Here is a 24,683-nt window from a genome sequence, read left to right as displayed (position 1 = left end):
AGGCAGTAAGAGAGGTTTTTAAAAACATATGCATGATACAAGTCCTCCAGCTTCTCCATGGTACCGTTGTTCCCATCGTGTGCAAAAATGTGCAGATACCATGATTATTCCTGTAACATCTAAACTGGGCCTGTAACTGACATATGGGTATATGGATATTTGCTCAGTAAACACCTACACAGCTTGGGTTAAATGGGGATCTTCCTCATCCACTCCACGGAGGAGAACAGCAGCACTGCTAGAAACACTTGTGGTTTAACCCCAATCGGCAACTAAGCACCACACGCTCGCTCACACCCCCCACCCCCCTGGTGGGATGGGGGAGAGAATCAGGAAAAAATGTAAAACCCATGGGTGGAGACAAAGACAGTTTAGTAGGACAGCAGAGGAAGAAAATAATAATAATAAAAATAATAATGATAAAAGAATATACAAACAAGTGATGCAACGATGCAATTGCTCACCACCGCTGACTGATGCCCAGCCCGTCCCTGAGCAGTGATTGCTGCCCCCGGCCAACTCCCCCAGTTTCTATACTGAGCATGACACCATATGGTATGGAACAGCCCTTTGGCCAGTCTGGGTCAGCCCCCCTGGCTGTGCCCCCTCCCAGCTTCTTGTGCACCAGGCAGAGTGTGGGACACTGAAAAGTCCTTGGCTCGTGTAAGCACTACTTAGCAACAACTAAACCATCAGTGTGTTATCAACATTATTCTCACGCTAAATCCAAAACACAGCACTATACCAGCTACTAGGAAGAAAATTAACTCTACCCCAGCTGAAGCGAGGACAACACTGCACAACAGTCTCAGCCAGTCAACCTCCTCTACTGCCTACCAGTGCGCAGGAAGAGTCCCCAGCATCAAGTCTGCCATCAAATTTAGCACTGCTCTGCTTCCTTTCTCTGTGGCGGCGATACGATTTTCCTAAGGGAGTTGATCTAAAGCCAGTCCCTAGCCAGCCCTGAAAAGCAAATTAAAGCATTTTCTCCTCCTTATCACTGCTGCCAGCACTAGCTCAGCTCCATATCCAGAGTCCTGTTCTGCTGCACAAGTTGCTCTGTCACTGGGCTACACTGCCAAAATTAAATTAAATATCATTTGACAAAGCTCTGTAAAGGCTCAGTCCTTAACTCCAGCTTCTGCTGCGTTTTGTAGGGGCAGGAAGGAGAGCAGCCGACCGGTAGCGGGCTGGAACCAATATTTCTGGCAGAACAAAGATGGCTGTACACAACATGCACGTTACAATAGTGAAGATCAAAGCAGATCTTCTGAACTCTGGGAGGAGTTCAACATATTGCAGATTTAAACCCTTACCCCCCCAAGTCCAGCCCCTGCCAGAACTGACCCAGTCCATGGCTGCTCCGTTCAGACTCCTGGGTGGCCTCCAGGAGCCACATATGTGCCCTGGACTCTCTCGACCACCACTTCCAGAGTCTCTTGCTCGCAGACCTCATGTCAATCAAGTTGCCACACCAGACAGACTATTAACCTGTGCCAGAATAGTGTATCTGGTGCTCAAAGAGCTCCTCTGACCACGAGGAAGTGAACAGTTGCCTTCACCTCTGAGCACTGGTCAGGATGCAAAAAAAGATGACACCTTCTGTGTGCCCTGCCACACTGGATCCCAGGACAGCTGGTTGCACAGTGGCTTGCAGAGGGCAAGGGCATCCCCAGCCTCAAATGCAAGCAGCAGCCCCTCTTAGCTGCTAGCACGTTATTACAAATAACCGACTTTGATCAAATTAAATCCCTGAGAAATAATTTTATTATGCAAGCTTTAATAGCAAACAGCACCATTTCCTAAGAGTTTTATGGAAATATGATATTACATTTACATGGAAAAATGAAAAGAACAAACTAGAATATTCATCCTTATGCACAAAAGGCATCATCAATAAAGCAGCTGTGCTTTTGTCTAAAACATTTCTCTGGAAGTGGGTAATTATTATTTAAAAAACCCACACTGATCTGCTCCTGACAGCTCACAAGGTACACGTTCATCTACTTGCTCTCCCTGACAGCTGATCTATTCTGAGCACAGGTGACTAACTAATAAAGTCTATTATACTTCTAATAGAAAAGTAATTCCATTTATCTTTACCCTTCCTAGCAGCACTGTTTCCTTTCACTGCGTTGGGGTAGGATGCTGTAAGAGGTTTCTAAAATGTGGTTATTTTCACCCCTACAATTGCTGTGCATTACTTAGAATTTTAGATTGCTCTGCTTTCTTCAGGAAAAACAATTAGACACAGATAATATCACCCTGAGGATGAAGGAAAAGCAATTATTTCTGTTGCAAAATGTCCCCCTAGATCTGCATGTGAACAACTAAGCTTTTTGATTTTTAATTTTATTACTTTGTCTTTCTGTTAACAAATAATTAACATGATTACTAACACCCTATGTACCTCTAATGTCTATACTATTTCAATTATAAAGCCATTACTGAAGCTTATTAATTCTATTCCATTTATCTTCAAACTTGCACGGTAAACTTAGAACATTTGTTGACATTCATGGAGCTGCAGCTTCTCCAAACTTGCTCACAGGAATCCAGCAAAGTTTATCTGCCGCCACCCCTGAGACAGAACATGAAATTCAACACGAGACTGCAAACCACTCTGTTTTTAGTTCAGAGTCACTCACTTGGATTAGATGGCTCTCCACATCCTCCAAAAAATAAAGGATTTTTTTGAAATAGTGTTGACCACCGTGTCTTTGTAATCTTCCTTCTTTCTAACCTATAAAGTCAGCTTTTTTTTTTTTTTAAATTTCCAACAAAAAATGTAACTTGTGACACAGCAAAGCCTTTTTAAACTAGTTATACCTGCTTCTTCCACTCCGTCCACCATTAGAGCACTTTGTTTCAGGAGGGACACCAGAGTGGTATCTGCCCTGTATATGAATCAGTAACCAGTGCATATGGCTCATTTAAAGTTTTTGTCTGCTTTTACAGTCTTTTTTTTGGATGCAAGATTCAGATTTGTTGTCGATGCTGCTGAATACAAACAGCTTCTATATAATGTTTGTCCCTGAAATTAGAAAAGGGAGATTCATCATTAAAGACAAGCCCTAAGTCTCATCGATTGTCAAAGACTTTATTCAAGTGGAAAACTAGCTACTGAGGATCCTTTAGTTAGTCGTGCACTCCGGAAAAGTCCGATTGATTTTGAGAAATGATTTCCAATATGAACAATGCTCTTCGTGTTGGTGCGCTTCCTCCTCCTGACCTTTGAAAAGCCTTCCCTCCCCGCCCTCCCCCTTCTGCAAACTGGCCAGCGATTCATCCTTTACATTCAGGAACATGTCATGCACTTCCAGGCCTTGCGATTGTTCAGGATTCAATGGTTTGGGGGATGTTTTCTCCTTCTTCTCCTCTAGGTAATACTGCCCTAGCAGGGCTATCCCACACTTTCTGCCTGGGCTGACTGGAATGAAAGGCTTCTGCATCAATTATGCAGTGCCGTGTCAGGCACTGCCCAGGCCAGGTGATGTAAGCTCTTGACCCTCAAATGCAGAGGCCACGTGCACTGCTAAATTAATGTAGTGGTACATGGTGCAAAGACATTAAAGTTTTAAGAGTACAATTGATTATATGTAGTCCAACTTTCAAACACATTGGTGAAGATGGATTGCAACAGTCACACTGTGGCACAGTGATGCATGTCAACGGGCTCTCAGTTTTACTGTACGGAGGACCTGACATTGGCTTTTAACCTACCAATAAGCACCCCTAGCACACTGCAAGAAGTGGGAAGGAAAAGGACTTACAAATCCAGTAGTCACATGTAAAATAAAAGACTAAGCCAACAACATTACAGCTTGTCTGCTTTTGCCAACACCAACTAATTTCTAGCACTTGGGGTGGAAAGACCATGACGGCTGCAATTGCCAAGTAAGGAAATACATCCTCAAACAGTCTCTTTTTTTGGACTATAGGGAGCTTCCATAAAGTAAATCTGATTTATAGCCTGGGATGTTCCTTATCTCACCTGAAATTACTGTCATCTTCAAACATTTGTCACTCCTCACTAATTATCAGTGTCTGAGGGGTATTGTAGGAGAAACATTCCTATCGACAGCTAAGGAAGCCACTTTTCTGAATTTTATTTTGAACTCAAAATCAAACTTATTAAATATGATCGGATCTTATTTGACATTGCTTTTCCTATCCTGGCCATTTGGTGTACTCGACATTTTCCACTCTTTCTTGTTTTGTAGTCACTTCACAAAATGTATGATACCTAGCAGAATTTCATAGATATTAACTATCTGACCAATTGTTTAAAATCACCAGATGTGAAATACCTTTTTATTTTGCAAATATGGAAAATTTTACTGAAAGCAAAATTATCTCAGAGGAAAAGCAAACTTCGCTAAAAATTACTTTTAAAACATTTCTGTTAGTTCTAGAAACAACGATAGCAGCTTAAGTTCCTCTGAAGTCCACATCTTTCTTAGAAGTATCTGAAGGACGAAAAAATAGCACTGTAAAAGATTTCTGATTAACCTGCCATCTACAGCGGAGTAATGCAACTTTTTAGAGGTATGGCATAAGTGTTAGAAAAGGAAATAAGTACAGTTAAAAAAGATACAAATACAAGTGAGTATCTCTTTATCCTGGGGCAAGAATCACAGGTGTAAGAGTTTATTTCCCATGTTGTTTCTAAACTTATTTTAACAACAAATGTTTGCTTAAAATTGAAAAAATCCCAACAACATGAATTTCTACTTTCAAATAAGGCAGATCAATAATAAAGCACACAGTATTTCCAAATGATAAGCATTTGTTTAACAACTGCTATGGGATTTGCTACCAATAGTTTCAACAAGTCTGCTGCACAGTGCATGAAAAGATGGATGTATTGATGACTAATGTTCATAGGAAAAATTTAACATTAATTCAAATCCTTTCATTAATTCAAATCCTTTCATTTGAATTCTTCTATGCTCTACTATCCTAAATGTTCTACAACACCCAAATAAAAAAAATCTCTGATGTCTATGTGCTTACAAAGCAAGCAGAAGTACCCAAGAATATATTGACACATCTAAAGATTAATCCTGTGACATTCCCATCAGAGTAGACACTTCTCATAATTAACCAAATGCAGAAGTCTCAAAGCAAGCGAGACCTACAACTCTATTTCACCTCTTGGAAGATGTGGAGATAAGCACATATTCCTCTTAGTATCATAACTTCAGGAGTATATTGCTACGTTATCAGTACAAAACATCCAGTGAGATGGAAAGAGGCCAGTGTATCTCCGAGGTAACCCTCAAAACCTAGAGATGTCTCATGCAAGCTTTGGACCCAACATCAGGCTTGGTGATCACTGAACAATTATATCTGTTTTGTAATTTAAGGCATGGTCACTTATCAAAAGGTGAGTCTGTTACGGAATAGGCAGCTCTGCTCTTCTAGAAACAGGCAAACTTGTTTTAAGAACCATCAAAATAATATCACATGCATGCCCACTACAATGCAGACTTCATGAGACCAAGGGAAGCACTTCGTAGTGATCCTCAAAATCAGCCAGGAAGAAAGTCTGGTAAGAGCTTAAACCTTACTGGAGGGTGGGTTTAGAAAACACCAAGTAAAACACCAGTATTTCCAGGAAGAGCTGGAGAACCTTGCAAGGTCTGTACAGAACTGATAGAGATAAGCCCTGCAGCAATGAGGTCAGTACATGGCAACAGGTTTGTCATGTTATGTCATGCGCAAGAATGAAACCTGGATGTTAGAGATTTTGAAGTACAGGGCTCATTTACAGGTACATAAGCAGAAAAGAGAGCAATAAAGTGTCAAGCCTAGAAGCTGCGAGCAAAAATGTGGTTATATGGCTTCTAACATCACTGGCAGCCAGGCAGATAAATCTTTGCATGCTGCTCTGAAAGAGTACCCATAAATAGTCATAGGATTCTCCAGCAAAGCACAGGACCTTTAAAGACGACCAGAATACTGCAGGAAGCTCTTACTCAAATATACCTGAAGTCAGTCAGCCATAAAGGATGCCTTACAGATGTCACACACACAAACTATGCTGCAAGTGGACTGAGAGGCTTGAAAACAGTGCTGCAGAACAGAACAAGTCCCTCAAATGTATCATTTTGGGAGAGGGAAGGAACACTACCAAAGATTTAACAGTAGACAAAACATCCCTTGGAAAGCTTGCCTTGCTATAGCACTCTGAACTCACTAAATGCGGTTTGCTGGCTAACTTCTCTTGCCCACAGGTAAACACTCCTGTTAAGAAGTTTTGTTCCCTCTCTTGGATCGTGGACTTCAAAAGTCAGGGGATGCTGAACGCAACACTGAGACAACTCCTGTAATTTGTAGAAGGCAGAATGGACAATATCATTGATGTAGTGTAATGAGCTGTTTCCCTCCTCCCTACTGTGATTAATGGTGTGGATAGGAGGCCTGCTCACTGAGCTGATAGACGTGATTCCGGCCCTGGAGGCATGCCCTATATATAGCGCTGTGTGAATACATGCATGAGAGATTGGCAGGCAGAAGCAGCTCTGGGAGCCGTTGTTATTGTCCAGTTTACTCTTTCCTGAGCTCCTCCAGCTTTCACAATCTGTGTAGCCTCTGGGAAGGCAGCTTTAGAATTGGCTTACTTGATGGAAAAAGCTGCTGCTCTTGATGCATATGATGCAAAGTAATGTGACAGTGATTGACAGCTGGGGGGAAGAGGAGGAAAAACGAGTTAAGTCAGGGTGTTATGTGAAGGAGCAGAAGGGAGAAGGAAAAAAAAGGAAAATTCCTCATTACCACAGGACATGTGCAGCAGCGGAGATAAAAATTGCTGGTTTTTATAGTAATCATCATTATTAAAATCAGTTAAGTTGACACAAGTTTATGACGATATAAATAGTACCTCAGTGATTACTGAATGTTTTCCTTCAAAACTTAATCTTCCCCAAATAGAAAATAGTAAGTTTAGGAGTCTGCCAGTCTACTCCTCCTTCATAGTTTGTGAACAGGTAATATAATGAGAATATAACCCCCAGGGCTTAGTCCTATCTACACTTCCATTGACATGCTACACTTCTCATGCATACATTTAAGGCGAGCCAGAACTTGCCTGCCAGCCTCTCATTCCCTTCTCCCTTATACCGCGGAGCCAACTGTAATTTTTATTGAATGATGTAATTACATTGCAATATACCGGGCAAAAGTGCGCTGCTGCTTTCGTGCTTTCTTAGTTCAGGTCTGGGAACAGAAGAAAAAGCTGTAATTGATTCCATCAGCCCCTTCTGTATTGACAGAAAAGGTAACACCCAGAGAAACTTCCTTCCACTAGAAAGATTAGGAACTCAAAATTTGGAGTCTCTCACTTTTTTCCTTTAGGAGATGGTACATGCCCAACAGAGACGTCCCATTTTAGTTGCTCTTCAGCAGACTGTTAGGTTCTAGACCACTAGCATGGAAAGCTGAAGTCTTGTGAAAAAAAATAACAAAAGGGGAAATGATACCAACTTGAAGACACTTGTGGCAAATCTGGAGATGTTAAGATACATCAAGGAGGAAAGAGTTTATTTGAACAAATCCCAACTGGCTCTTAATGCTGAGTAAAATACCCATTTCCACAGCTCTGGAAGACATGCGGGAAACCACTACTCGTTGCTGCTATTTGGAAATAAAGTTTTACAGGCATCTCATAAGAATACGCCATGCTTGCATTCAGCCTAAAGAAACTACCAGCCCTAGTAAACAGGTTATGCTGTAGTTTTCCTCCTTTTGCATATGTGCATGCAGCTCTGTATAACAAAGTCACAGGAGACAAGGTTAGGAAATGACATGCACAGTAGTTGTCTGTCTGTCAATACAGAAACCTTTTCTTCCAGAACAGGAACAAAATCTTGGATTTTTTTGATTAGATTCTGATCTTCTACAGGTACTAGTATCAGACCATATGCCACAGCACGCTCAGTTTGATGTAGCATTAACACCAGTATTTTAACAAGTTCTGCATAGAATCACGATGGTCTAACACACCAACACCCCCCCTCAAAACCCCTTAATTGCTAACGGGACTAATTTCAGTATATGCCCCTCTGAAAATCCTGGAACTCAAACCCCTCACACTTTATAGAAGGCTGTAATCCAGGGTCACCTTTGCAAAAGATCTGCAAGTCAAGATGGGTCATGACAGGTCAAACTTTGAATGTATTTCCCACTTTGAAAACACCTAGTAAATCTCACTGTCATTCCTTAGGGAGATTGGGTTAAAACGGTACAAATCTTCAGGCCATTTGAGTACACTCACTACCATCTTCAGGGACAACTGCAATTCCAAGGCATATGCACGTTGATCTTTAGAGTAAATTCACACCCAATTTTGGACCTTATGTAGTTGGTCTAGCTCACTGTTCTCTTCTGCAAGCTACAGTTCAGAGAAGCACTAAATCATGTGCTTAATTATGTCCACACAGACACGTCACTGATACCATAAAAACCTCAGTACCCAGCATGTGTTGTGCTGAATGGAAGTCCAAAGGATTCCTTTTAAAACTTCTGACCATATAACATAATGGAAAAAGGACAGAGAAATTTGTAACCTCTCACAACAACACCTAGACCCACCAGTGCCTTTAATTCTTGATTTAAAAAGCAAACAAAACAAGACAAAACTTAGCCTAGCAAAACCCTTCTACTTTTAAATTAATCTCTTTATTTATAACTTTAATGATATTAAGACACATCAATAATAGCATGGTATGAAAACACCTCTCTTTTCTCCCCAAAGCAGTTTTTCTTATGATTATGGTAATTTTTCTTGTCTCTTGATTAAATGAAGGCGGCTTGCTTCACTTAGATATGCCTTGCTGAGCCAAGCTGGCTCTACATTTTGGCATGCACACAGAACTCCAAAACCTTTGCTAAGAAAGACATAGCGTTCAGAAACCATTCAGTCTTGACACTGCGTAGTCTCTTCCATTTTTGTTGCAGCTTGATTATGGAGGAAGTAAGTTTTTTTTACTTGTCACATTAAACAAAAATTGGGTTACTCTGACCCTAAAGACAACAAGCCAATTTCAGGAACCTGTGAAAGTCCTGCGCTACTTTTCAAGAAATACTACATACAAGAGTTATCTTCCCCCCAACTGCTCAAACAAATACCTGCTTCCCACCCCCCACTACCCAAACTAGAGATGTATGTTTAGAAATTCATCCTATGAAGCGATCTAGACATTCCGACGGCTGCAATTTATCAACATAAATTACTGCACTTCACAGCAAAGTTTCTGTCATAAGAAAACACCACGTGCCCTAAATTGCCTGCTGCCCTCTTCAATAATCAGCCTAGTTTTTAAGATCTCTAGATCTGCTGATAAAGGACACCTCGGTGCATACAGCGACAAAAAAAATTGAGTTTCATACACATCACTGGAAACGTCCACACACTGCTCTATTAATCTTTAGATTGGGGTAATTTTTCTCTGGAGATGTGGTAATAGATTACTTCAAGAGAAAATGGGGAAGAGCACCCAGACGAGGGCCCGCTTAATACTAAGTAAGCTTGCCTCCTTCCTTCTTGGTTTAATCCTAAAAAGTATCTAATGGCCAAAGCTGCTGTTAACTCTGTATTGGCCAACACCAATGCAAAAGGAGCGTACAATGTGTTAGTAACATCAGCCTGCCCCTACATCTTCTCAAGCACCCTATGCTGTAAGACCCATGCTGGCACTGCTCCTCTTCTCCACCTGATCACAGCCCGTTTCGCTGGCTCCAGCATCATCACCCACCTGCCCAAGAGTTCCTCAAATCCCCTACCCAACCTCCTTTGCACTTCTCTATCTTTTTGTTTTCTCTGGGAATCAAAATCTAATCACTTCTGGAAAGGCACAGGGGAAAGTGGGCAGGCTCTGACCCTTATCTTTTCTCCTGTGGAGATTCAGTCTCTAGGTTACCGCAGATAGAAAAGACTTCCCTCTCATTCCTCAGTCCCTCTGGATGAGCCGCAGCATGGTCCCAGACCTTCAGCCCTTAATTTTAATGTTCTTTTGGTTCAGGACCTTTAAAACTACACGAGGAAAAACATACCTGAAAGTGCCTTGGAAGGACTTATGGAAGGAAGTGGCCTCACGTTCTTCAGGACTTTTGCCAGTCCTGATTTTTACAGTATTTCTTCCAATGTGGATTCTGAAAACTGTGATTACCAGCAGCATAGGGAATGCCCACCACTGTGTTTAGGGGCACACTTCTCCAACCACAGAGCAGAAATCAGGACTGGGAACTGAAATCATTCGAGTTCCCTCTGTGCAGATGACCAAGAACAAGGCAGTGCCCACGTTGCGTTCCTCCTCTTTCACCATATGTCTGTCATTCTGCAGCCAAGGAGACGGTCTGTCAGGGTAGAAGAAAAGCACATTGTGCTTTGCCACTCCTACATCAGCTGAACTGCCTGTGGGGGCCATATCTATAGGCATAAGCTAAAGTAGTCCCAAGCTGCTGCATGGTATGCCGGCATCCAGCCTGCCTCCTGGATGGCTCACAAACACCAGCGCAGGGGAGGACAATTCTGGCGTTTAATGACATGGCTGCTTTGCATCTCTGCAGCCCTCTGGTGTGCTTATACCCCTGGAGACCCTCAAAATTAAGCTCTTCAAACATATTTCTCTCTGTTCATGGTAACCTCAAAGCACCTGTTTAACACAGTACGCACCAGCAATGCTGAGCTTAATGGGTTCTGTTAGGATTTTCACTGCATCTTCCTCCTTCCAAGATATCAGTGTAAGCTCTTCTGTATTATTGCCCGTACAAGTTTCTCGGGACACACTCAACTTTTAAATGATGACTTAATGTCTTAGAAGTTTTAGGCTCTTCATTATGAGTTAGGAAAATCTAAGAAGAGGGTGGCCGCATTTTGAATTTTTTGGGACAACACAGACTGGACTTGATTGAGAAAGAAGAAAGGTATTTATATGAGGAATAAATTAAAGTATTACCAGGTAGTCCCATATATAATCATAGAATCATAGAGGTTGGAGAAGACCCTTAAGATCATCGAGCCCAACCGTCAACCTATCACTGCCAAGTTCATCTATACCATAATGGGACAGTATAATACTAACAGGTTCTAATATATTCTCTAATGGTCCTGTTCTATTTCTCTTTTATTTCAGTCTCGAATCCCTAAATGTCACTTGTCCTGTGGGAGACTATTACAGACCCTCATTGATATTAACGGCATCTTCTTCACAGAGCCAGCAATCCCCAACAGCATCGGACATTTAGAGCTTTAGAAGGGGAGGCTCTTCCATTATACTTTTTCATAGACAATGTGAAATTCTGCCTCTCTACACTCTGGGAACATCACCTCAGTTTCACAGCAGGGATGACTTGCTCATTGTGCTCTTTCTTGCCGTTTAGATGGCACACACCTTATTTTGCAGAATCTTCCCCCTCCTTTTCAGGGTTTGTGCCTGTCTCACAATTTCATGGAGGGAAAAGAACTGAATCTGCTTCTTGGGAGAAGCTGCACAGATGAATGACGAAGTCCATACTGGAAGAACCTTGCAAAAAAAGACACTGAGAAAGAGCCACCGCTTATTGGTCCTACCTGGACGCTAAACCACAGACAAAGCAGTTTTTGGCTGCCAGCAACGGTGTTGAGTATCTGCACACAACACTTTGAGCACCAACTTTGAAAGTTGATGGTTTTTTTTTTACACTAAGTAGGTCATAATTTTTGTTCCCAAGTCACTGCGTAGAAAGACAGAAAAAGCAACTGGGGCACCCAGTGACATTATGGGGGATAGGGTGAAGGTAAGATGACAGTGCTTACTTCTTCATTAAAGCAAAGCATCTGCTGCTTTGTTAATACTCCAGTATGCCCTGCTCTCAGAGAGGTGTGAAGGCAGCAATGATTAAAGCCAGTTCTGACTGGGGAAAAAGCATGTTACACTGACCTCAAAAGTGTAATTCAAAATTTATGTTGCTACACCACCAGCCAGCCGAGTGGTCCACACTCTAATCTGAGGAACCATCTGTGTAGATGTAGGTACGGCACATACACAGTCTCAGGAGAGGCACCCTGGACTTATCATCAGCACGACAGGGAATGGAAGACGGTCTACTGTGAATCCCTCCTGCCTAGAAAAATAATTTCAAGTGAAGCTTATGACCTGGGAGGTAAAAAGTTACTGAACCTAGTCCTTAGAGAGGCCTCTGCACTGACCCAATCAGCTGTAATAGCTCAAAGAAGCCATCACAGGCTGCTCAGGGCAGTTTTCCTGTAAATAGACAGCTGTGAACATAGGAGACTACAGTGGCTTCCTGCCAAAAATCTGCATTTTAATAACTTTGTAATTGCATATTTTTGCAATCTGTTGACTCTGACTTATTTTAAGAACATCCAAGGAGTAAAACAGTATTACCACCAGATTTTCTGGTACTTTAAATTTCATAATGAAGTTTGCAACAACTCAGTAATTACTGTGAATAATTCAAAATAAGGGTTATAATGATGTGACACATTTTAGTGAATCCCTGAAATTTAGGATGTTTAAGTGATAAAACCAAAATCAAAATTAAATTCAATAGTAAATATTAGAAGAAAAATAATTAAATTCCATAATTAAAAAAAACCCAGATCGCGAATGGAGTCTGGGTGGTGGTGTTGCTATCAGGCTCATGTAATTTCATTAGAAGTGATTTGCTTTAAAGATAGAGCATAATTTTAATGAAAAGAGCTATGATCCTGCAAATGCCAGCATCCATAGGCGAAACCATGCATATGAGTAGTGCACAACAGGACAACTTGTGCACAACTATTTGCAAGACTGTGGCTCCAGTCACAGTTTGCACAACAAAACACTTGAAACAAAATCCATTTTAATAAAAATAATGTGGAATTAAATCAACTTTTACTCGGTTGTGCTATCAACAATATATTGGATAAGGGATATGGAATAAGTTTCAAATGATCAAAGTCACTTTGCTGAAAGAAACGGAGTCAAGCATGTCTTGGTTCACTGCACCCTTTTCTTTGTCCAGTATTCTGAAACTGTGATCCCTAAAGCAGGCTTTCAGGGACAGCCACAAGACACCTAGCTGCAGTATTTCTTTCATGTACTAATATGGTTTGGGATATCTTGAAAATCTTGTTTCGCTTGATATTGAAATAATAGGCTTTTTACATCTTCAACCTATACAGATACACTGACTGACCATTCAAAATCAACCGCTTGAACTCCAGTGCTTAAACAACATAATAACATAATTTCAGGTTTGTATTTGTAATGCCTTTTTCCAATTTTAAGTCAAAATTTTAACAATGGAAAGGCTTGTTGTTCCATTTCATGAGCAGAAGAATGAAAGCCCAGTTCTCTTACCCCTTCTCCCAAGGAGGCAACGGGTTGAAATTAAAATCAAGTCTTTCAAGACTGCCATCTAAGGAACCGTCTCATAATAAAGCAGATAAATAGTTATAACCTAAAATGTAGGTCTCCAAAGGTTGATCAGACTGAATGGGCAGTGGCTGACTGCTTTTCTCTCCCCTTCCTGAAAAGCAGTGACAAAAGCCCTTTGTGGGCAGGTGAACTCGCCAGCCCCAGTATACACTGGGACGGACAGTGAAAGACTGCCAGAGGTATGCTTTAAGGTAAAGCTGCGCAAGCGTTCAGCCCAAGAGACAGAGGGGTTTTTGTTGTATGTCATCCCCCCAAGCTGTCATTCCTTAATTCATTATAATTTATTTCCTCAGTAAGCTGTATGTGTTTGCTAGCAAGAGAGAGAACGTGCTGGGTGACAGATCCTGGTGACAGATTTGCCACATATAATGATATACGGACATGATTTTCATTATGCTTTGCGAAGGGAAACAGTGTTTTCACCTAATTCTTAAGAATGTAAAAAATGCAAGGACGGTTTGTTTGTTTTGGTTTGGTTTTTTTTTTACCCTGAAGATTTAGCAACAACCTTCTTGACAGCTTATTGCAATTATTATTCTGTTATCCCATTAATCTCTTAATTATTCTCTTCAATAGCCACTACACGTATCTTAGCCCTCCAGTTTGAAACGGTATCACTTAACCCCAATGAAGCCTCTAATGTACCAATTTTTACCAATAATGAATGAAATATTGAGAGAAAATAAACTAGAGTTGCAAGTATTTAATACTAGTCACTAAATACAAGAGAATAAAAATAAGATTCTAGACGGATGGCAGCCACGGTAGAGAAGATAGATTTCGTGATCTATGTGGGATGCAAACTCCCCCCACCTTCCTAACACCACAACTTTTCTAGTGGCAAGGGAAACATCGCAGTCTTTTCATCTCCTTGTCAGCTCCAAGAAGCAAACTGAAAAGCTTTATTCACTAACAAATGTAAAGTAATAGACAGTGAAAGCCCATTCCTGAGAGGTTCTCCATCACTCATCCACTAAGAAACCTTCATTGCTATGGCAGCAACAGCAACGCTTTCTACCAGGGGCTTCCGGCGGCTGCTCCAAGGCTCAGTGATGCCATAGGAGGAAAGTAACATTTAATTTTACTTCTTTATTGGTGGGTGGGAGGGACGGGAATGTAACAAATGACCCCTGACATAAGGCATTTCATGGAGAATTGACCAGTTGGGATTAATGGCCCTTGGCTGCATTTGGGCTATAAAATTTTTCAGCCAGCCATTAATTTTCAGGAAATGCTCTGTGCCTCAGTCATTATTACTTAAATAAAAACATATATTGTATATATGGTCAAATCAAATTATGTCTAGAATTTTGTCAAGCACAGATAAGGGTGTAAATTTACTGTGTTATTAAAGCTTTTCCTTTTACGTTCAGACAACTGTAGTTTGGTAGTGGGAATGACTGTTATACATGCCCAAGGAAAATGCCCTTGCTTTGTCCTTCTGTAGAGCAATCACAGGATTAGAAGCCAGGATAACTATTTTAAAAAAAAAAAATCATCATCAATTACCTTCATTTTTCTGTTATGAGCATGAAGTAGTGTACATATATGCACAGACATTCACTGTAATTACATCCAACAATATGTATACTTATAACACAAAAATATATACAGTATATTACACACAGAGAGTGGTGTGGCATTTTTGTGATGAATTTGGGCTGACTGCATTAATTATGCACGCCAAAGCTCTAAGTGCATAGTGCAGATCATCCTAAAGAAAGGCTAATAAAACTTCCCTATCACACTCATGTTCCCTGTTTTTTGTTGCACACTGCAGGAGCACCAATTTATAAAAAGGAGTTTAACAAAATTTTATTGAAGCTATGGCTTGCAAGCCTGAGTCTGTAAAGCCAGGTACTTCAGCTGCCATCAGTGAGACCATACAGTGATTTGAGAAAGAGAAAGACTATAACCAATAAAATTTTAGAAGCCTCTATAAATGACTTAAAATAGATTTTCTATACAAGTGCCTTGACTTGGAAAATCTACCGGTAAGGTCTGGACCCATGATAGGTATATTGTCCAGTATAGTTAGTATTAATGTAAGCTTTTTACCAATAGAGAGAGGGAATTTATAAGCTTACCAGAGATTACAAAGCATCTCTGTAGAGCCAAGGATGGTCCACAGATAGCTGACTTCAAAATCTTGAACACTCTCTATGTATACAGGAGTGATGTTAGTTCACATCTGGAGATGTTCTACCTTTATGGGATGCACTGTTTTTCTTGCACCCAGCCCAGAGCAGCATGCCTACTGAGGCAGGCTGTGTCCTTAGGTGCAGCCCCACTGAGGATGCAGCAGAGCATGGACCGATTTTGAGGTGACAAAGCTAAGAAAGAAAACAGTGAAGCTTCACCTCACCCCTGCAGCAGCCTGGTCCCCAGCAGCGACGGGGTACTAATGCCATTCCCTGTCTCTGAAGAGAGGCAGGGCTGGACATCAAGCTCCATGCTGCCCAACAGCACTGGAGGCTGACGGGGCATCTGCAGTGCGTGTCAGGTCACCCCAACACCCCAAGGGGTGATAACTGGGTTTTACACTATTTTTACAATACCACTTGTAGAAAATGAAGGACATTCTAAATCCACGTCAACAACACCCATTTATTGAAGGGCAAATACCAATGTTATTTCTATTTAAATGCACTTCATTCCAATTCATGGGCATGCTGTCTCTAACCCGCTCTTTCACCTCCCTGCGTCAGCGCTGGGCTCCCCAGCATCCTCACTGCGGTGCCCCTGAGGTGCTCTGACCGTTCCTCCTCCCTCTCAAACCCAGCCTTTGGTCTTCCCCCACTTGTCTCCTGTATGGGCAGGCATGCTCCTCCTTCATCCACTTACCACATTCATCCCTCTCACGCTCCCTTCCCCACACCAAGTGCCTTCCCCCTTAGAAAAATAACAACCTGAGGTTTCCAAGCTACTCAGCACCTGAAGGTTGCCAAGTGAGAAGGGAGTTCACCCAAAACACGTGAAAACAGGCCTGCTTTAGAAAGAGTTTCAGCTTTCCGAATCATTTGCCATTCCTAACATCTTCCACAATGGTCAGCCTCATGCCTTTTTAGGTCCGCAGGTCACACAAAGACTTTAAAGCAGTGTGATATTAAATGCCCCAAAAGATGACAAAACCAGTACAGGGCCCAGTGTGATGTGAGTTTTATACTAATACACAACCAGCGAAATAATGACTTACTGACTCCACACTTCATGGACACATTTGGAAAAAAGGAATTAAGATGGCATATTCTGATTCACCTTGGCCTTCTTCAGCCTTGTACTTAATGTAGTCACTTATACGAAAACCAATTTTATCAAGTCTCAAGAGATTATTTTGGCTGGTACTATGACTGAACCAAAAAAATCAGGTTTGATCAGGCTCATATAGCATATTCACCTCTAAAGTTGCATTTCCTGGCAACTGCCCGTTTACTGTGAACACACACAGTTGGCAAAAAAGTGTTTTGTAAGGACATAAGACCAGACAAAATTTATTCTCAAATCCTAGCCCACGTCCACTCCAGGAATCCAGTGCACCACAACTGAGAAAGCAGCCAAAATTTTCTTTCCCTTTTCATTCTTTGTACAGAAATGAAACTTTTTCTACACACTGTGTTAAACCATAAAAGAATAAGAAAGCAAATACTAATTTCTGCCATAAAAGCGATGAGCAAATGTAGCAAATGTTTTATGTTGTAATTTCTGTAATCGGTACTGTAAAAGTTGCTGGAAAATGCAGTGAAACCCTGTAATGAAGGTTAATAGTAATTATTACATTTAATTCACCAAACAGATGGAGCATAAGAAATCATATGGTGTGAAAGATACAATTCAAACAGTCTCAGTGTTCTGGGAAAACACAAAAACAATAGAGAAGGAAGATATATTTATATGCTATGGATTGAAATTCTTTTTTGAGTAGAGAAAAGGCAGGAAGACACCATTAGGTGATATTGCCACGTACCCTATGTCCACAAACATACTTGAGAAACAATTAGGTAAGAAGAATCATACTTCAGATATTCAGAGGCAGCTAATGGTCAAAAATGGTCATCACAAACCAGTATGTTTTACCAGCATTTCAAAGAAATGTATCAGCGGGCAGATGGAGAAAACAGCAGTACTGTTAAAAAATTAAAATTCATTTAAAAAAATTAATTCCATTTTTTTTTAAAAAGGAAAATGCTTTCCCTAACAGCATGGCTATGGGGTGACAACAGCACTAGCTGTGACCACTGGTTAATGCAAATCCACTTGCCTCTATTGCTACATCCTCCTTGCTTTATTTTCCTGTGTTCACCAATGTATTCAATTCTTTTTGTAAGTCTTTTTGCAAGACTGAGAGCCTTTTGAGGCAGGGATTGTATATATGCTATATGTTCTTACACTGCTTCTTCAAGCCTTGGTTATAGCTTCTAGACGTCACAGCAATGAGTGAAAAATGAAATTTCCTCAACTTAGAAATACGACCCATGAGATGTAACATGGATAGATATCTAAGTATATAGTTTGATTTTAGAACTATGAATCCAAATACTTTCAAAAACATTAGCAGTAATCTGTGCTACACCTAAGCAAACTAAGGATGGATTAAGGGGTGAAAGAAGCAGTCTTTATTTCCAAGACTTCTGGAGATTTGTTATCTGTAATGGTTATTAAACATGGTTATCAGAGGGAATTTTTTAGAGTATTTCTGAAAAATCAGGCCACTTAACACAGGGCTTAATTTTGGGGTGTAAATATTTTCATATGGTAGCATGGAAACCGCATAGTTGGGAAAAAAGTACCTAATACCTCTTGCAATTTAAAACTGTACTGTAGTATTATTTTCCACATCAGCCAAAACTCCTTTGACTTCCTTACACACATGAAAAATAATCTGTCAGACACCGAGAAGCAATTATCAGTTCCTATGTAATGAATCCCTTATGCTTGTAATTAACGTATTTTAGCTTTAAAACAAAGCAAACCTGAAATTGATAAGTATTGCACTACACTTTGTTTGTTCTACAAAAAAAAACAAAAACAAAAACAAAACCACCAGGCAGCCAAAGAAGAGCTATCTTCTGATAGTTTTCGAAGTTTTTTTGCCTAGATTATAAAATAATTAAAGATGGTAGAGGAAAAGAATTTGCTCATAATGCTTTGAATGATACGATGTTATCGGTTGGAGATGATTAGCCACTCATTAATATAACGTTGAAGTATTTTTTCCTACATATCAGTCCTCATATACATAGATTCTGCATTCATACATACAATATACACGTGTATTTCACACAAAAAAAGCCATTACAAAAGGACTGTTAACTGCATCATTTAGTCACTTTCAATGGATGCTGACAATGAACACGAGAATTATTTGCTTCCTTTGTACTCATCCATTAAGATATAATTTTAAACACTTGCTCAGCAGCTATTTTTTCTCCTGCTTCCCGCCTCTTTGATGCCAAGGGGTTTTGAATCAGACCCTTGAATTAAGATTCTGCGAGTGCTTTTGCCTGTGGAATATTCTGAACCTGACGCAGTACTGTGTTTATTCCAGCAGCGCTGAAAGGTTTCTATCCAATGCACAGCTCAGGTTGTGGCGATGCTGAATTCAGCCCTGAGAAGCTCTGAAATCTCACAAGGTGAGAAACAGCATGAGCTTGCTTGATCTTGGGATTCAGGCCTTTTGTTCACTCCTCACTGAGCAGGCGCTATGGGTGAGGACTTTGATTGCGAAAGAGAAATTTCAGGCCAAAACCCTACAGTGAGATGCGGTCTCCAGAAAGGTTAACATGTTCTTGAGAACAGCAAAGATAGATTGCTGCCCGCCAGTAGCGCTGTGATCCACTTATCTGAGGCATACAAAAAAAATTTTGCTCCTTCTGCTTTCTGATGCCTTTCATCGCTCTTTATGTAGGAAAGTAAATAGTTGATGCTGGCCCAGCACCTGGCCAGTCATTGCCCTGTTCATAAATCAGAATAAAGCAAACATCACTTTCTCCACAGTGTAATCAGGACACAAGTTCCCAGTTGATGGTGTTTTCAGCTGTCAGGTTTCCATATTTATCTTGTCTTTTGGAAATCAATCCTATACAATGTGAACGTGGAGAAGTGGAAATGAAGAGAGAAATTTGCACAGTATCACTCCTCAAGTTCATTTATCTTGTAAATTCATAAGGTACCTCTCACACTCATGTAATGAGCATGTTGCAAATAAAAACAGAGAAAGAAATCGTCCCTGCAAAGTAAAACCAACAACAAATCTAACCCTTTCACCCTACTAAAAGCTAGAAAAATGCATGGAAAAGAGATCGTCCCTCTTAAATAATTTAAGGCAATATGTTTATGCCAGTACAACACATTGGATATGCTTCCAGTATTAAGGGGGGAAAAAGTTTCCTTAAGGCTCAAGCTATGCTGGAAAAGAAACAACGAAAATGCTATTTATAGTGGAACAAAGGCTTTCTCACATGGAATCAGACCTGTATAAATAGAGTGTGTTTACAGACCTGTATAAATAAATCCATTATATTAGGCCAGTATTAACTCACCTGCAACTTCTGCTGTAATTGACATATAATTGATAGAGCAATCTATTTTCAAAGATGGTGTGCATCGGTCATGACAGGCTATTTACTTCCAAACGCTGAGACTCATGGTTCAGTTTCCTTTTAAGTGGCCCAAGGAAGATTTGGAGATAAGCAAAGTATTGGCATCAGGACTTCAACCAGTGTCAACAGAGAAAGATAAATATATATTTTTTTTAAACTTTGATAAACTCTTTTACATGACTTTAGCTCTGTCTTATTTGCATTACCAGCTTATCACCCCACAAACAAGCATAATGCAACGCATCTGAATCATGAAACTTCCTCTAATAGTCCCAAGAGTAAGTACTCATAAAATTTTCTTTAGGCATCTAATCTGATGTCTGAATAACTTCAGAATTGCACAGAATAATCCCACCATTGCCTTCCACCACAGAGGAACTGAACTCTAAGTCATACTTAAACTAGAAGCATAAAGTGATTGAAAATAGGTGGTGGAGATGCCCCTAAAAGAGGCTTCTGGAGGATACTTCTAAGCCACTTCTGATTCACTGCTCATGACCTTCTTGGAGACTGTGGACTGTGAACCTATGGAAGCGGAAGGCCCAACAGCAGCGATGCAGGGAGGTGTAAATAATTGTAGTGTCCACCTTGAAAGTGAAGTAATCATCTTCATATCCTGGATGCATTGAGTACTATCAGGCCTTTTAAACAGACCTGAAACCTGTATTCCCCAGAAGGGAAGGCTAGGAGGGAAGAGGGGGGTATCTTCTCTATTGCAGCTCACTCTTTTCAGGTTCAAGAGACTTCAGTTTGGTGCATCTACAGGGGCAAATTTCTAGGGGAAGCAGACCACTGAATAGCTTTTGGCAAGAAATGCCAGCTGATATTCATTCTTGGCACCTCACCTGCAGATGCTGTGGAGCGGAAAAATCAAGAGACAGCCAAAACACAAGTGAAGTTTAAATGAGACTGGTGTGAATCATGACTGTAATAACCAGCTCACCTGGGGCACGTCTCCTATGTGTAACAGGAGCTCAATCAAAGCAGTCTGGTATAAATGGTGTGATTTTATAGGGAATGACTTCAGCTAACTCAACCTGGTATATGAACATTTTGTGTTGATCAAAACCCAAAAAATCCACACAAAATGAAAACTCAACTGGTCAGGCTTTGAGCAGTGGCAGACCCTGACATTTAGATCTGGGCTCCACAGGCAGACATCTCCTTTCAGGTAGAGGCATGTCTCCAAATCAGACCACTCATTTCACCTGCTCTTCAGGTCTTTCAGCAGGTCTTTACACTGATTGACCTTTTCCTTTGGGCAAAAAAATTAACCAGGTTGGCTCAGCCCAACAATTGAAACCCTTAAGGTTAACCTGGCCTGAAGGAAATCAGGAAGCATACAGGTGCCCTGCTCTGACAGCAGATGAAGGGAGTAGCAATTCAGGTGGGGGAGGATGAGGTAGTGATGCACCTCTCCCATCAGGCTGCATCAGGACCACACAGGGGCCACGGCCTCAGGGGAAGATGCAAGGATTTACATTAAGGGCCTGCCATGCTAATCCATTATGATGGGACAACCCCAAGACTCCTCCTTCCTTATTTGCATTTGGTGCCTTTGTAAAACAGACCAGGCGTAATCCCCATGCACACACTCCAGTTAATTTAAATGTTTAAAGTACATACATAACCTTTAGTGAGAACCTTTTTCAATAAAGCACAGAAGTACATAAGCAAGCAGCTCCAACTCAAATCAGTAGGCTGCTCCATATACTTAGATAGATAAGTGCGTAACAGACAGGCCTCGAGTTACATATGTGAATCTCTTACCTAATTCTAGTGTATATGGTACTAACTGAGTACAGATGATTTTAGACAGTAAAGCTCAAAAGATAAAAAAAGTCCTTGTTGACAAAATGACTAGCGTATTTCCCACAATAAAAAGGTCTTTCAAAACTCTTCAGGCTCACATCAGTCTATCCTAGCTGCTTTTACTCTTTCCATCTGCTTTTCTGTCCCCTCAAGTGACCGATAGCTGAGTGAGCATTGGCTCTGCTTAGGTTAACGGGCTCCATTTTTAGCGATCTTCTCACTTTCTGTGCAGGGTTGAGCTATACCTCAGGGAGAACTGTACCAGTACAAATAAAGTGAACAAAAACTGAACAGCTTTCCTTTGCTTGTAAAAGCTTACATAGGATGCTACACCAGATATTGTATTAAAACCTAAAATAATTAAATGTAAGCTGTTCCGAGCACAGTAAATATGACATCACCCTCTGTGTAACCCAAGGATCCAAAAGAGAAGAAAAAAAAACCCTAAACATAAAAAAGGTGATAGAGCAAAATGGTCACTATGCCTTGGTAAAAATGAAGTTACTTGCACTAAGAACCTAAAGCAATATTTGTACCCTTTCTCCTGGATGATCAACAGGCAATAATTATTTGTTGATTAGCTGCTCAGATCACTCTAAGTTGGTGATGGGTTCAGAAATGGCCAGTGAGTAGACAAAGAAATATTTCTCCCAAGAAATCAATTCGGCCGCTTCAGGAAAACATGATTAATGTTTTCCTGGGATGCTGCCTGCACTGGAAGGGCAGCTGTGTCTTTAGACATTATTAATATAGAGTGCACTCCTGCTATAAAACTCTCTCAAGTAAAGCCACCTATGACAGAATTACTGACCTGTCAAACCTCACCAATTTGCCTTAGTAATACCAAGACCATCCAAACCACGCAAGTGCTTACCAAAGCTGCTACTTCTCACTCCTCCTGCCTTGCAAAGCCATGTGCCCACGAGTAGGCATGGGGAGGCGGACAGGGATTTTCTCCCTTCTTCATACACGCATAAATGTGTGGAAACTTGGAGAACAATGTAACGAATCAGGGTCAATTAGGTGGTAAACACAGTCTTACATTAAACACTTAAACTGCTCCAGGCTGGGGGAGATGCTTCAGTTTTCTTCTTCAAGGTGAGAAATACGGGTCACTGCTTTTTCACACAAATTTACTGCTTTGGAAACGGGTTGTTGAAGAGTTTTCTCAGTTTTTTTGGACATTACTACAGGTCTCATCTCATTGAAAGTCTACCTGATGGCATGATGACAGCATATGTTTATACTTTCTTGGACACCAAGACATATATGTACACTATACCTAGAGATGTTTACACCTGAATGTGTATTTTTACGTATGCAAATACCCACTTATATAATGTAAATGATCCTAGAACACAGCATTGTGCAAGTGCTTTTTGTTGTTAAAAAAAACCACAAACATACATACAGATGACATAGCTTTTAACTTTTTCCCCATGAGAAGACATTGCAGATGCATACGGAAAAGTTTCTTATTACTACAAAATAAGACAATATATTCTCAAGATGTCAATTGAGCAATAAAGCACAAGTAACCATAAAGCATTTGGCAACTTTTCTGCAGTTTGCTGTACTTCTTTATCCAAGATATTTTTATGTGTGTGCAAATGAGCACATATATTATCTGACTTGTCATTAGCTTATCTAAAACTTGACATGGAGTATAAATTGCTAATGACACGCAGATAACATTGCAAGTACTGAGAACTGTCAAAAGTATTATAGTAGGACCAAAAGTCAGCACAAAAAGGTAAATGGGGAAACTTTCAGTGGCATCCTCTTTCCGTCTGTAAAAGTTTAGTTCACTTTAATACCAGTCAAGCAATCTTTATACTACACTGAACAAGCGAAAGAGTGGCAAAATCCTTATTTCACATGCAACAGTACTGATGGGGAAATAACTAAGATTCCTTGAATGAAACCTGGAACAGTCAGTCCTAGTCCCTCCCTCAAGACAGAAACCTTCAGATTCCCATGTCTTTGAGCACTACTGTAGGCAACTGATCTCCAAGCAGGATACTGCACTCTAGTGCCATCCTTGATTTTACACTGCATTGGATACACTGTTCGTGTAAGGAAGGTTTGGATTTTTTTTGTTTTGTTTTGTTTTGTTTTAGTTAAATGCATGAGGAAGGGTCTAATTCATAAGCACCATTAAACATTTACTTGCCAAGATTTGAAGAACAGCTGTTATAAGCCTAGAGTTTGACAAGGATTACACCTCTAATAAGTAAGAAAACTGCACTCTGTAATGCAAAGGTATATCCCAGGGAAAAACGAGAGAGGGTGGGAGGGATACTGCCCAGCTTCTTTCTTGTAACCCATTCAGATGCCAAAACTTCCGAGAGAAACAGGAAGATGTTGTTTTCCACTTTGTGTCATGATGTACAAGCGGGAAAGTGCAGTTCTTTCCATCTGAAGAAGGGACGGGGCATTGAACGTATTCCCACATCAGACGCATGTGGGTATACGAGTCAGCATGGCTACTCTTGAGATGTTGCAATTTAAACACTACTTCTTGCTCAAAAGTGCATAAAATCAACATCGAGCTCATCCTGACTTCTAGTATTACAATGTAAATCAGAAGGTACCCTACTGAGGCTAATTGAGTCATTTATGATTTATACCAGCTTAAAGCAAAGCAAAGCAAAATACAGCAACCTCTGTAGCCCACAGCTTATATACTCCTTGTAAGTATGTGTGACTCTGAAACTTTATCCCGCCTTGTCTAAGGGAACAGGTACTTCCTAAACGGCATGTTTCCAAGTCACATTTCACATCCAGCACACGTTTATACCGAAGTACATCGCATTAGCCACTCTTGGCACACCAGTCTCCTCCT

General features: G+C 40.6%; 1 protein-coding gene across 6 annotated transcripts in view; it reads right to left on the bottom strand.

Annotated features, from left to right (window-relative positions):
• Positions 1-24,683, bottom strand: part of TPK1 (thiamin pyrophosphokinase 1) — a 306,307-nt gene that overhangs the window by 7,957 nt on the left and 273,667 nt on the right. The window contains exon 9 of one of the 6 annotated variants that reach the window (XM_087766394.1): positions 12,021-12,108. The exons of the other annotated variants lie outside the window; for them this stretch is intronic. Coding sequence (XP_087622520.1) covers positions 12,036-12,108 — 73 coding nt within the window. The 3' untranslated portion in view covers positions 12,021-12,035. Of the gene's footprint in view, positions 1-12,020; positions 12,109-24,683 lie in introns of those variants that run through there. 6 annotated transcript variants of the gene reach the window in all.

This window comes from Nipponia nippon, unplaced genomic scaffold (assembly GCF_047370975.1).
Source record: "Nipponia nippon isolate SJK-2023a ecotype South Korea unplaced genomic scaffold, ASM4737097v1 scaffold_1, whole genome shotgun sequence".
Lineage (NCBI taxonomy): Eukaryota > Metazoa > Chordata > Aves > Pelecaniformes > Threskiornithidae > Nipponia > Nipponia nippon.
This window is presented reverse-complemented; position numbering and strand designations above follow the sequence as displayed.